Below are 15299 nucleotides of genomic sequence, written 5' to 3' on the forward strand. Positions count from 1 at the left end.
TTTAGTATGTTACTATTTCCAAAGCAGCCATGACTTCTGTGGAGTTCCTTCTGTCTTTTAACTTTCCAAGGTAAATATCTGCCAAGTATAATAAAAAACAATAAATGAAGAAAGTAGCTGCAGTAAGAGCAGAAATCAGGAGTACACTACCAATGAGGATAGAATGCTGCCCTAAACCATTGATTGCTGGCTGCCCAACATGCCCTATTTCCAAGATTATGATTTCCAGCAGTAATCAAAGCCTGCTCTAAGTGAAGAGTTTGTAGAGTTTGCATCCTTTTAGTTAAAAGGATGATGCTGTTCCCTTCCAGTGAGCCATTTGAAGATAATGATGCATTTTGCAATGTTGGCTGTTAATGGCTATTGTTTTACAGCAAATACTTAAATATTGTTAAGCAAATACATAAGTATTGTAAGGAAATACTTAGATATTGTTAGGGATTTTTAAATATAACATTGTGTTCATGAGCATGAATATATTTGGACATCATTCAAGCCTAATACTGACCATTCCAGTAAGAGCAACATTCATTAAAACTCCCTGCTCCAGAGAGGCACCCAGAGCCTGACAGTACAGAGCTCTGTTATAGGCAAAGCTCCCTTGGAGTGGGTTAAATTCAGTTTTGATCTTTTTCTGATTTCTTCGAGGTCAGCTTTTCCAGTTTTCTGGCAGACTTCTTTTACAATTAAGGATTTCTTCTTTTACAATTAAGGAACTTCTTGATTATTGAAGAGCATGTTATCAAAGATGATCATGCTATTTTGCTATGCTTCCCCCCAGAGATTTCTTCCTTGTAGAGGCTGTTCACAAACACTAATGATTTCTTGTACAGAACCCTTTCATTTGTAACGCTTCTCTTCCACAGGGTGGTGTTTTGTTTTGTGGTTTTGTTTTTTTCTTTTTTTTTAAGATGCCAAAACACTGTCTTTCAAACCTTGGGGGTTGTTAGCAGCAAGAGCAGAGAACGTAGAGGTAGCTATGAGATTTTGCTTTCCCCTTCCAGCTACCTGAGGGATTTCACAGTCCAGTCAAAGAACGCTGTTTGATCACTTCCTGTGCTACGTGTATTCGGTGTAAGGATTTTTACATGCTCTGTAGCATTAAGTGATCAAAAGAAGTGAGATCCTCTGTTGTAGCATTGATAATAGGCTACTCTGCACTGCCTAGCACAGCACACCAGTAAATTGTCAAATGGTTTTGATTCTGAAAGATTTCAAGATGAAGAAAGGTGGGATAAAGGAAACTGCTACCATGGAGGAAAATATACATGGCATTAAAACTTGCCATAGAATGGCTCTACCCTTGAGGATGAAAGGAAGAAAGCTGGCAACAGAAATTATAGGATTGCTCAGAAATTGGGACAACAGCCAGGACTTGCCTTCCTTCCAGGGAGCCCAAGTGCTACCTGTGGCATGTTGTATCTCTGCTGGCTGGGAACAGCACAGGTTGCATATCCTGGTGTGAGGATTTTTCATTTCAGTTCTACGTTTGTCTCATAGACCAGTAGCTGACTTTTGTGTGTGTGTGTTTTGTTTGTTTTACTTTTGCTGATTGATTTTTCAATTATAAATTGCTTCAGATAAGCAATTTTCTCAAGTGAGAATATCATGCTTTCTTCGTTTTAAAGATAGGAGGCAAAAAATATTCATCGAAGTTCACTATTCAGATGCCTAACTTTTAAATCACTATGTGGTCTGGATCTTTGTCCTTTTCCTTTCAGTTTTCTGCCATGTAAACCCATGTCACTAATGAGTATTTAGCAGCCAAGATGAATTAGGAACATGTTATTTCCACCTGGTGACCTCAAAGAAAGAGAACAATGTTTAGGAAACAATTCTGGAAATGCATTTGCATGCAGGCAATCAGAACAATACAGGAATGCAAAGTGTGCATTTAAAAAGTCTTTAAAAAAGCCTTTTTCCCAGTGGTTGTGGTAGGAATCTGGACATATTCAAGACCCTGGTTAATATTAAGGGGAGCTTGTCAGAGGTATGAATGACAGGCAGGGGTTCATTTTTCATTAAAGCTCAATAGGAGTTGGCTGCCCAATGCCATTATTGGTTTTTAACAATTCCTTACAGGCGTTTAGTATGAAAAGTCCTTTGACTCAGATTCTCAAAAAATTATTACTGGTGCTTTCATGGGCATGTGTGTTGATCAAATGGCCATTAATCATTTAGCATGAAAGCCTGCTTGAGAATTTGCTGATTCTTCACTTCTGGTCCCAGTTATACGTCCTACTCACTCTGACTTTGAATTTGTTTCAGACATACCAATTATCAGAAGAGTTCTGTGAAACCTTTCTAAACACAGAAATCAGTGCCCTTAAGCCAGGACAACTTCCAGTGTGGATTAGCTTGTACTGATATCAAGGTGCTGCTCATTTGTTTTACACCTTTGTATGACTGCATCAAGTTCCAGGAACCCTGTTTTAATAACCTTTGTATAAAAGCACTATGAAAAACTGGAAAGCAAGCCTGATTTTCAAATCTCATTGTGCCCATTCGGAAGCAATTTGTGAGTAGCTGGAGCTTCCAATGAGCATGGAGTTCCTCAGGCTGAGCATCCTGTATTTAAGGTACTCAATATGTCTGCCCACATGGAAAATAAGTGTACAGAGCAAAGCCAAGCCCTGTGAGCTACCTTGACCAGTAGTTAAGACTTTGTTTCCTTCAAATTATGCTCAGTTTGGTGAACAGCATCTCTTCAAACCATCCATAGCATCTCACCATGACTAAAACCCCTGGGTGAGATGCTGGCAAGGTCAAGGTATTTCAGTGAAACATTCTATTTTGAAAGAAATACCACAATAATGGCTGGCTATTTAAATTGTCCTTTACTGCATGTTTTCCCAGAAAAACTTAATTTTGTGTACTGCAGTAATGATGCTGAGTGGATAATCAGATGCAGTACGTTGCTGCTGTGGGCTCTACCCCATACTTTCATACTTCTACTACATACTTTCATACTTCTACTACATACTTTCATATTTCTACTACATACTTTCATACTTCTACTACATACTTTCATACTTCTACTACATACTTTCATAACTTCTGCATTTCAAAGGTTGGCTGTTCAGGTAATTGTATTGTCTCAGGAATTCATCATCAGGGTAACCTGAAATCATACACCTATAATATATAGCAGTGAGGACTGCAATATTTAAAACTAAACAGGAAGACTACAGACTAAGAGTTGAAGTGTCAGAACTGTAGATTTATAAATATTTCTATATTTTCTGCTTGCTGAGCTTTATGTATAAATCGAATGGCTATAACACTTTAAAGGAGACTGTGAGGACAATTATTTTAAAGCAGAAAAGTGACTAAATAATAAAGCACAAGTCATTTTTTTCATAGTAGTAAAGGGTAGTTGCTTCCTGCCCTGAAATGCTGGGTCAGTGAGTGTTTGCCCTCATGATATCTTCTTTCCAGACATTTTGTTCTGTGTGTCACACAGGTGGCACTTGGGGACATAAAATTTGTTATGCCACATGTTGCTCCTTCCACCTAGTGAGCCAGTTAGGTGGCTCTTTTTCTAGCTGCACCTCAGCTGTAAATTAGTGGGATGCTGAGCCCATACTTCATTTACATCATTTAAGGGTCATTGGTTTAAGGCTATAAGATGCTTAATTTTTATTGACCAGTGCTTAAGAGAGCAGTAGCACTTGTAACATCTGTATATATTTGCATACATAATGTTGTTACAGTGACAGTGCTGTTTCTTACATGTCAACCAGGGACATCTGGTGAACAATGAATTTTTATTATTTCTGTATCGATTTAGAAAGCCTAGATGACTTAATGGCGTGAAACTGGGGTCATGTAAAGGTTTATTAAAGGGCCTTACAGAAATTCTGAGTAAAACAGGAGAGTGAAATATGATGCATATTTTTCCCGCCACATCTCTTTTACAAAATTCACGGGGCAACTAATTGAGTATCCTGAAACTAGAGGAGGAAAAGAAAATTGTTGTTGTATATTTATGATTATTGATCTGTTGTTCAAGTGCTTTGTACTGTCTCTGGAAGGATCCTGGTGTAGATGACAAAGGTGTGTCTGTGCTTAGGTGAGCATGCACGGGTGCTGCAGGAAATACTGGTAGCATTTCTGGCTCTGCAGGCATTTTTCCTCTGTGGATAATCTGAGCAGTGGCACAGCACAGTGCTGGGCAGCACTTTGCTGCCAGGTTTGCATTTCCACCGGGTGTGTGTAAATGGGTAGAGCAGATCTGACCGCTCTTGTCACAGGAACCCAAGGGCCACATTTGGATTCCAGCCACCACTCAAGCCCAGTCATGATTTAACAGGATTTCCAGTTCTTCCTCTTGCTCTGCCAAGAGCGTCTTGCAAGGCTTTGGGTTTTAAGCTTTTCTGTCCAATTATCAGGACTGATATCTTGGATTAAAATGAAAAACATTGGTTATTTTGTTTGGGTTTGGGGCTTTTGTTTGTTTATTTGATTTTTTAATGTTTGGGTTTTCTCTCATAACCTAAAGTCTACAAAGATGTGAATTTTAGAAATAAACAAATATTGGGAAAATAAATGCTGCAAATAAATGGTGAGAACTTGCAAGACAGAACACTGGGAATAGCTTAGTGTCCTCACCAGGAAACCAGAAAAAGGGGAAGTTTGGTTTGTTTGTTTTGTTTTGTTTGCTTTTCCATGCTATCTACACATTACGAACCTTTAGGAAAAGAAAGAAAAAACAAATAGTTTCCCACTTGTCAGATGCCAAAATACTGAGTACTAGGTGGATGCATCCTATCAGACATCAACAGAAATCTTTGCATCCTTGCTTCAAGTGCCAACCTCTGAGTAGTAACTTTGCTTACCAGCACTCTGAAAGGGGTTTCATGCCCCTCCTGGATTTTCTGCAGTATGTCAAGCACTGATATGCTGAAAGCCTTTCTGAAATGCCTTTCTGAATTTATGAAAGGGCACAAAACCTGACTGTAAGTACTCGAGGTGTGACAGGAGAATGCCTGTTTCTGTTGTGTCTTGACTTGCAGTTGACTAAGGGGTTAATGTTGGAAAAAATAGGTTGGATATTTGTCACTTCTCATAGAGAAAAGCAATAACAAAAAAAAAAAAAAGGCGTTAGGTAAATAATGTAAAACCCAAGAGAATGAATTTAAAACTCAGTATTCAGAAAACTCTTATATTCAATATAAGAGATGCCTTCATTCAAAGAACTCTTCCTAGATGACTTATATTTTCTGTGTCTTTTCCAGGAAGTATTTCCTCTGGAAGATACCAGATGGTAATAAGAAATAATGATGGATTATTAGACTAAAATATATGTAGTTACTGCATTAATCTTGGAGTTCTTCTGTCTGTTTCTTCTGTCTGTTGTGTATCCCTCACCTCCTGAAGCAAGCAGTACTATTTTAAAATATGCATTTCCTTACAGGACTGAGAAAACCACATATTATTTTAATTATTTTGCACAGCTTTCTATCATATAGAATATTAAGCTCTGATTACATTTGAGTGAAAATTATCTCAGTCTTAATAAAACTCATGCAACTTACACTTCAATAAAATCAAAGTAAACCTTCTGTTAGTTCTAAGACTTTGTTACTGCATTCACCAGACAGTGGTGCCTCAGGGGCTGATGATATAAAATTCAAGCTGGCACGCTTGAATTTTTTCTTCTCAATTTGTCCACCCGTGGGAGTCCCAGTGTTATTGCTTTTCCTTGGAAGTGGTTAAAGGTTGTAAGTATTATGAGCTTAGGTTGTCTGCAGTCTGTTCTAAAACTACTGTTGTGCCAAATTTGCATCACTCATGTTCGACCAATTCCAGAGTTATTGCTACAGAGAGCAGCAAAACATTGGTGATGTCATAGGAAATATCAATTTTATATATATATATATATATACTTATGTGTGTGAGAGCATATATCTATATATATAGATAAGTATATATAAAATAGTAGTATTGGTTTTACTGCATTTTGGCAGATTGGTAGCACTGAACTAGAGTCCAACAGGGAACAAATTGCAGTGTCAGCTGCTGGCTTGATTTGCATTCCACCTTTATTGCTTGGTGCTCAGGTTCATCAGCATTCCTGGTGCCTCATCAGAAGTCTGTTAAGTATTTAGAGTACACAATTCATAAAACAGGCTTGAAATTACTCCACTGGAGTTGCTAGATTACAGCAGTTGCTGCCAGAGCTTTTGAAGACAAAACATTTTGAAGTGATTGGTATGTACACGTGCACACTTACACATCCTACACTGGTAGAGCAATCAAAGCTCCCAACATTTCAGAGCACATCAGGAGCATAGAACTGGAGCTGTCTCAGTTTTATCCAACTGTTTTGAAGCCATTAACATATTTATGCTTAGCCTGTGAGCTTGGACAGCAGAATTTAAGCTATACACAAAGCCTACATTACATGTTGCGGTAATGTACAGACCAGCAACAAATTAATTTATCTGTCTGTGTAGGTAGAAATAAAAGCCAACTTGGCCTCAGAAATAGGACAACTACGAGGCCAAAGCACCTCCAAAACAAAAGTTTGGTGTTTCTGGGGAGTTGCTGGCTGGGGCTCAGAGTGTGTGTGGGTGAATCCAAGGTCCCTGTGCTGCATTGCCCCAGGGAGTAGGGGTGGTGATGTGGATTTAGCGTTATTGATACTACCTTTGGGTCTGAGATTCAAAATTATTTCTGTAGACACAGTGTTTAAGCCACTTGTTGAAATGCATCCCTCCTCTCTTTTGGCCTTTTTGGAAACTCTCCCACCTCCTGCCCAACTCTGCTCTGTTGTTGTGGCCTTAGCAGTATGGAATAGATGGAGGCACAGTAGGAAAAGGAATTGGTTCCATTACCATGTTATCTCACAACTGGGTGAGACTGAGAAAAAGAAAACAGGCTGAGAACCATAAACAGTGCAGTAGACTTCTATGGGCTGTGTGTGCAGAGCTGATTTTTGCCAGGGGAGCTCTGAAAATATCATCTTTGCTTGTGGGCAAGAAAATGTTTGTTTGTGGGAATGTGAGCCTGTGCTGTTTTGGGTCATTGGCAGGGATAGCACCACTCAACAGCAGTGCTGACTTATTGCAGTATTTAGTGATGCACAGACATTACTGTAGTGCCCATCTGCAGGGTGCTGAAGAGGGAACCTCTCACTCAGCATTTGTCTGAGGCTGTTTCTGACAGGAAGGATGACTTCTAAGATTATTTTGAATGAATGAGTGATAAAGGAAAATTTGTACCACTTTACTATGCAACTGACGCTGGCTAAGCGAAAAATTCAGTAGGCTTCAGTTTTATCAGTACCTTTCCTTTCTACACTACTATTGCTATATGTATACTATGCTGTATATTGCTTCAAAAAAAAAAAAGAGGAAATATAAAAACCTTAATAAAAGGCTACAGGCCCACTAGATTAAGCATAACAAGGCTGAGGGCAGAGATCAAGTTATCTCACCAGGTTACTCTATGCCAGCTGATCCATAATAATTCTGTGTGCACATGGTCTTAAGCTAAGACAGATGAAAAATAATGCAACAAAAACAAATGAAAAATAATGTTATCTTGCAGTGGGGAAGGTGTGCAGCAAGTCAAATTCCTGCATGATAATGCAATGGCTTAGGAAACCACCTATCTACATAGGAAGGGGATTATTGCAGCATCATGTTTTGTTTTGTGGTTCTAAAGGGCTGTGCACAATGGGGTTGTAATTCATATAATGTTTGATGTGATGTCCAGAGGTCAAACTTAAATATGGATATAACAATCAGGAAGTCTTCTGTTTAAAACACAGATTTGCTTCCTTGTTTTATGGAGGTGTTACTGAGATGCCCACAGGTGCTGGAGAAGTGTGTAAAAAATTAAAGGTAGCCTTTAAAAATGGATTTTTTTTTTGTGATTTTTAGAGACACAAATACATTACAAATAAAGACAAAAGAATCACTGTAAGATGTTACCAGCTTTTAGGGTGATATTTGCTCTTGCATCTGTATGCTTGGTGTCTGTGCACAGTATTTGTGTACAAACCTAGGGAAGTCAGAAAAACTTAGTTTTTTTTCAATAGAGGGTATATATCTGTAAAGGAAGGCTGAAAGTCTGCTTTCAAGTCTGCAAAGCATTAATTTCATTTGCCAATACCTGGTCATTTGTAAATGGTAACTTGGCTGCAGCCCCACATGCTCCAACTTTGGGAAAACTGCTGATATATATGCAGTGTGTGCCACTTCTTTTTACCCCCGCCATTTCTATTCACTTAAAAGCTGTTTTGTTTCCTTTGTCATTTTAAAAAATATCTAAAATAATATGTGTATATGCATATATATATAGCAAATAAGAAAATTGGTATGCAAAGTGTAGGTTATGAATAGTATAATTATGAATCATGGTAGAATTAGTCAGCTTTATTTAATCCTCAGAACCCTTTGATTTTTTGAAAGTACTATGATGCATACACCATTATCATTACGTGCTGGTTTTCATTTCAGAAATTAGTAAAAGAGGAGATTGTTTTAAAACAGGACAATGTTACTTTTCTTTGTATATATTTCTGTGTAAAGAGAATAAGCCTATGAATGAAACAGGTGAAACAAGTTACTGTATCCATGGGGAAAAAAACAGGTGAAATTTATTCTGAGTCTAGTTGAAGCAGCTGAAATTAAGAAGAGCTACAGTTACTTTTCCAAGATAACTGGGAAATCGCTATGCAGCTCACACCAGAGGCAAAAGAAAATGAGCATGAATTGAATAAGGTGGATCCCATATTGACACTCTATAGACATGGGAATGTCTATAGAGTAGGACCAGCGAATGGAGAAATATTAAAATAATCCACAAGGAAAAAAAGGAGGAATGTTTAAAACATTGTTCAATCAACTGAGCCAACAAAAAATATTTTTCAGTCTCATCCTGCAAATCTCATGAGGGAATGGTCCTTTAGTTGTTTCAGAAAAGGTCATAGCTGAGGAGCTGAGAGTGGTGCCAGAACGTTGAGGAACTGCAGAGGTGCTCAGAGCTGCTCAGCTGTGTAACTGCAGCACGCAAGCAGTGCTGGAAAACAAAGTCGGATGTTTGAAAAGTGAATAAAATAAAGTGGACAAACTCTTGAGTTCTTTGCTTGGGGGGCTTCCAGAGACAAGGAGCTGCAGAGTGCACTTACTGCAGGAGGCAGTGCTGGGGTAGTAAGGCAAAGAGAGAGCAGACACAAGAGTTCTGCTAGAGAGGTGAAACTGCTTCTTGGACATTTAATGTGAATGAGCAAGACATACAAAGCAAAATATTTCATTGTGTTTCATCTGATTGTGTAAGAACTCTTTTAACTTTTTTAACTCTAAAGAAGGATATACCAGCTCCAAGAACATGAAATTTCACGTAGAATTACCAATTATCATGAATAAGTTGCTAATCTCATACTGTGCAGCGCTTTTCTTTTTTTCTCCTCAGTGTAATAAATACCTTTATTGAGGAGTAGAATTGATTTTATGGGCGATATAAAAAAAATCAAAGCTTTTAAGTTAACTTTAATAGACATTAAAAGACTTTGTTAAAATGCAGGTGTCCCGTTAGAGTGAACATTTTAATAATTGAAAATCAATAAAAATGAAAACGTGCTGATATGACAACCACTTGGAAAATCTACTGCTTTGCTCCCAGGTATTGGTGTGCATGGGAAGTCCCCTTAGCCCTAAGAGCACTCAAACACAGAAGTCTGTAGGCAAATCCCAGCAAAAAGAAAAAAAAGTGTCTGGCCTTAGTGAGAACAATACTAGGTCCCTGTGTCAGCAAATGCCTTTTCCTGCTCTCTGGCTCTGAACAGGGAAGTCCTTGTTAATCAGCCAGTGTGATCTTGGCTTAATGATTCAGAATCACTACAATGTGATGCCAAAAATCTCTCCAAGTGAAAAAAATTAGTGTCCTTCTTTGTTATAATTTTTGAAGGCTTTAAGTATGAATGAGGTTTGAAAAAAAGGAAAAGCAGGGCTGAAACTTGGCTTTTATGGCCAGAAAATTCTTGTATCTCTTCCAAGTGACACTGCAAGGCTTTCTGTTTTGAAAGTCTAAAAGGAAAATTATTGTTTAATCTTCGTGGAGGTGAGGGAGAGGACAAAGACAGAAACCTTGAGCTTTCCTCCATCTTCCCCCGTCCTCATCTTGATCCGAATCTTTTGGAAGAGGAGAGAGCTCAATTTGGTGAAGCAACTCATTTGGAATATCAATTACCCTTCAAAAGCATGTCCCAGACTTCCTAAGCTGTCGGAAGGTTTGTCACTGCCACGCGCGAACCTTCAGAAGTTACATCTGGGGAGGGAAGGCGTTGTTAGAAATCTTCCCCTGCGCGACACACTGCCTCAATTCCTTCTAAAACAACTCCTAATTAGTTCTTTCTTCTTCTTCCTCTCTTCTTTTCTTTTTTTTTTTTTATTTTTTATTTTATATTTCCCCTCCCAACTCTGCAGCACCAGGGCAAAATCGGAGTTAAGTTCAATGTCGGGACGGACGACATCGCCATCGAGGAGATGAACGCCATCATCAACGACGGGAAGTACCACGTGGTGCGCTTCACCCGGAGCGGTGGCAATGCCACCCTGCAGGTGGACACCTGGCCCGTCATCGAGCGCTACCCAGCAGGTAAGGCCTCGCACACACACCTGCCACTAACAGGGTTGGGGGGGGGTCTGCCTGGATTTTTTTGGCCTCGTTTTGCTCCCCTCCCAATGCGCTGTCAGCTCCTTTTGAGGTGTTTTGGTAGCTGCAGAAGTAGTTGAAAGAATCCTGAGCAGCGCAGTTTATGATGATGGCGTTTCCTAAGTGAGTTTAAAAGCCCAAATTCAAGTTGTTACTGGAAGTGAGGAAAATGCAGTTATGGAGGCATGAAGTAGTAGTTTTGTTTCTTGCTATCATTTGTTTTTATTGCAATTTTGCTTTAGTGGGGGAAAAAAAAGGCTTTGACAAAAGCTACACAGTTTAAAGTGACTCACAAGCCTATCCCCAAGTGATGGGGTGAAACATTTACTGAGGAAAAGGTTGTCTGTGTTCTTTTGATTACAAGATTACAGCAATCTGAAGCTTATGAATTTAGCAGAAGTCTTCCAGCAGACACAAACCAAACAACATTGCAGTTATCAATTGCACAACCAACCACCCAAACTGAGGTGCCTTAACTCCAAATGCAAACTACAGGATATTATTTAGCAGATGATGCTGGTTACTTGAAGAGGACCACTAGTACGATGGCAGAACTGTCTTGAGCAGGCCCATATTTAATTTTGTGCAAATTTTATGCACTGAGGATTACTATGATGCTAATTTTATTCATTTTTAAAGGCAACAGGTTTTTCAGATATGCAATCCCTTTCTTACTGAGTAGGACAAGTGAGCCATTAATGGTAACTTATGCATCTGCATGTTATCTCCTAGCAGTTGCTCTGTGTGTTTATAATAAGAAAAAGGCAGCAAATCTAGAGGTGTAAATGAAGGCAAATGTGCAAACCAGAATGCTTTTGCACAAAGGACAGTTCTGATTTATTGGTTTAAAAGTAGAAAATTCTTCATTTTTGGTGGTGGCGTGCAGCAGGAAGGTGTGTTTCACAAGTAAGGAATGTATAAGCCATTCCCTTGGCTAATTATTAGTATTTAGGATGGAGATTTTTGTTATTGCTGCCATTTCAGTTGTAGTCCAGCTATTTTAAAAAATAAAAACATTTTTTAAAAATTCGCATGTGAAATATAACCTTTCAGATAATTTCTTGGAAATAATTCAGAATATATGAAATAATGAAAGTATGCATTGGGAAAGAAACTATGTATAGCAGAAGTTGTCAAAAAACCCACCTGTCTGCTAATGTGCTATGAATGAATGGCAGCTCTTGGAATTAGAGCCAATAATGGTTTCTAAGTTAGACACATCTATGAAAGGTGGTAAACACTTGAGGGAAAGGGGGTTACTGAATGAAATACATTCGGTGATCTTTCAGATATTCCTTTTTCCCCTGTGGCCCCCTAGCTTTCTAATTTTAAAGGGTTTGGTAAAGGGTTGATGAAATAAGGTGTAAGCTGGGAAGGACTTGTTATCATTTGTGTTCAAGACCTATTCAGCACAAAGGGAAAAATAGGCTTGAGGTGGTTTTTTGTTTATTTTGGTTTTTACCAAATGGTGGGCATGAATTCACCACCTCCAAGCTCAGGAGTGATGCATTCCAACAAAGAGGAAGTCAGGCAAACATGCAGGAGGCCTGTGTGAAGGAACAGGGAGATCCTGGACAGGCTCAAACACAAAAAGAAGCCTTGAGTTCTGAAGCTAGTGGCACATAGAGCTTGTTTATCCTGAACAAAGATCAATTTAGAAAATAGAATGACTTCCTTAGGATGGGATTGGTGGAGTGGAAGAAAGGCATTTTCTTTGAAAAAAGAAAACAAAATATTAGATTTTATTGAGTTTCCATCAGCACTCTATGTGCAGGCTGCATTTCAAGGCATTCTCAGTTGCTTCATTAGCTGTGGTACAGAATCCCTTGGCTCGTTTTATTGTTGGATCTTCTAAGACTGCTGTTGGCCTGTAATTTTCCTTGACTTTCCCGCAGTAATATTTTATGACTCCTGTATGCCACAGCATTGCTTTTGCCTGCTGTCCTCTCCTTTTCACCTTCCATGTCTTCTCCCTTCCCAGGAGGCAGCCATCAAGCCACACCTTTCTCTTCTCTTACTATGCTGCTCCATCAGATATGCCAGTCTTGTTGTTTGGGTTTTTTTTTAATTAATAGCAAAAACCAAGATTAGGCAGCCTAATTAGTAAAGTTGCTACACTTACATATGCTGGAATATTTTTTTTCAAAGGTAAAATTAAATAATCAGTTTGTTGTCTAAAGCATACCAACTGATCAGGTCTTTCTTGTTGAGAAAAGATTTTTCTCAGAATTACTCTTCAGGTTGGCATGCCTGATTACAATACATTTCTTGTTTGTGTTTGGTGCCTTAAAATGCTGGGTGAAGATTTTCTGAGAGAATTTTCTGGTCAGAGACTCGGGAATTTCCAGTTTCATTGCCTGTGTATCCTTAATCTGGCCCCATGTAGCTGCTGTGGATAAGGATACCCAAGTCCCAAAACCAGCTGGTACCTTGCAAAAAAAAAATATCACATGGCAATACTTCACAGAGCTTCCATGGTGGCCTTGTGTGTTTTACCCAAGAGCTGCATAAAATGCAGAAGAGTGACTCTGGAAGATGAACAGAATGTAGTCTGTCTCTCCTGTGACATCATTCTTGATCCCACTAGATTTGAGTTTGCTCTGGGCCAATGCACCTTCAATTTATATCTGAGTGGGTGTGAAATGAGAGAGCTGTAAAAGGAGAAGAGGCAGGGGTCAGTGGTGGAGGATGATTATCCTAGTTAAGGTGGATGGTTGTTTTTTGAAATGTAGTTGGGGAAGATGTGTTTTTGTCCTAGACAAATGTGAAGATTTCAGTATCCTGAAATAGCTGGATGATTTTCAGAAACAGAGGTTTGGATTTACATATGTATGTTCTTCCAGACTACCATCAAAGTAATTTTTTTACTCTGAAGTTTCTTTCCCGTCACTTTTCTGAATAAAATAAAATGCCAGAGCTGTGAGGATGTATACTTTGATTTCTGCCCTTTATTAAATGTTGATTCTGTTTTCCCCATTTCTTGTGTTTGTGGCTGGTGCATAGCCCTGTGATTGTGAGTGGCACGCTGTAGTTTTTTGATAGTTGATTATGATGCCCATATTTTCACTTGATTTATTTCTTCCATTTGTCTTACCTAAATTCAGTGCTATGTCTCTTTGCTGAATTATCACCATCCCTCTGCACCTTCTCAAAGAACTTTAGTGTTTCATCTTGACCTCTTTTTCAGACAGTAAATTCACATTAACTTCTCTGGATGCAGCCTAATTTATGATCATATTAAACAGCAATGAGAAAACTGCTGACTATTCAGTCAGAGCTCCTAATAAATAGACTATCCCCATTTCCATGCAGATCCTTTCTACTCCTTGTGGCTTATCTTGTCTGCTTCACTGTCTAGTTTTAATTTCCCTTCCCAATGGTCTGGCTGCTGTTGTGTTGATGGGACTGCTCCACAATAGCAACTCCAGCTGCTTCTGTGAAGAGGTTGCTCTTGTAACTTCAATTAGGTAGTAATTCTACACTTTCAATTCCCTAAGGTTGCATAAAACAAAGAACTTGTTAATTTGTGTCAAAATGAACTAAGATTTTGGTCAAATTAAAAAAAAAAGAAAGAAAAAATTTGTTTTAGTAATCTGAAAAGATCAATTTCAGTATTTTCTGAATAAAATTTTCTGACTTTTCATGTCAAGATTGCCCAGTGTTTACATGGGACTTAGATAATCTGAGAACAAAGCATTTTATTTAATTTGAAACAACATATTCATCCTTACCTGAAAGAAATTATGTTTCAAATAAAATCAAAAAGGGAAGAGGGGAAAAAAACCCTCATAGTAGTGCTCATAACTGTACCTATTTATCATGAGAAACAGTTTTCTTAATTATCTGATTTTGTTCCTTGGTAGTGAAGTGTGTATATTTTACTAGTTAGAGAAAGTATGTCAAGACAAGGTAGCAAGGTAGAGGACATTTTAAAGCCACAATAATCACCACTTATTGTGAAAGAATTTCAGAATCACTTTTCTGACACTGACTCTGTGCTTTCTGTGGTTAAAGACAGTTTGCACAATCATGATTCTTTTAAAACACAGCACAGCTAATCATTTTACCTGTGAGGATTTTCTCTTCACGACTTCTATCATAAATCACACTGAGGCAGAATTTTCTATCTAGAAAATGACCTATTAGATATTGGGCAATGGGTCTATGGTTTCAAAGCTGCTCAGTCTGCTGAGAATGCTCAGTATTCCTGGTACCCTGCAGGAAGATACTGTCTGATGTAGGCAAATATCTGAAACGATGCCCTCCCAGTCTTCCTGGATCTCTGCTTAGCCTTAGAAAAGCAGAACTTTGTTGCAGCTGTCCTCACGTACCCCATGGGTCAGGACGTGTCAGGGATGTGTCTGACAGACCAAGATCTGACAGCATGAGCATGTCACTCACACTGCTTGCAGAAAAGAGCTTGTCCAAAGCATTGCCAGACTGCTGGAACGGATGCATCTCTGTGATTAGGAGGTATAAATCATGATGGAGCACAGACACCGAAGAACCTGTGTGAGAGACCATGGACGCTGGCAGAGGAACAAACTGACATTATGCCAGTGCCTCTGCAATATGGCAATCACCAGCTTGAAGGGCTTTCATATAATACAGAATAATTCTGTACTGGGTTTTGG

General features: G+C 38.8%; 1 protein-coding gene across 12 annotated transcripts in view; it reads left to right on the forward strand.

Annotated features, from left to right (window-relative positions):
• Positions 1-15299, forward strand: part of NRXN1 (neurexin 1) — a 676210-nt gene that overhangs the window by 545890 nt on the left and 115021 nt on the right. For all 12 annotated transcript variants that reach the window (XM_058802359.1, XM_058802360.1, XM_058802364.1 and 9 more), the window contains one exon: positions 10437-10608. In XM_058802359.1, the coding sequence (XP_058658342.1) occupies positions 10437-10608 (172 nt within the window). The remainder of the gene's footprint in view (positions 1-10436; positions 10609-15299) is intronic.

This window comes from Ammospiza caudacuta, chromosome 3, assembly GCF_027887145.1.
Source record: "Ammospiza caudacuta isolate bAmmCau1 chromosome 3, bAmmCau1.pri, whole genome shotgun sequence".
NCBI classification, from domain to species: Eukaryota; Metazoa; Chordata; class Aves; order Passeriformes; family Passerellidae; genus Ammospiza; species Ammospiza caudacuta.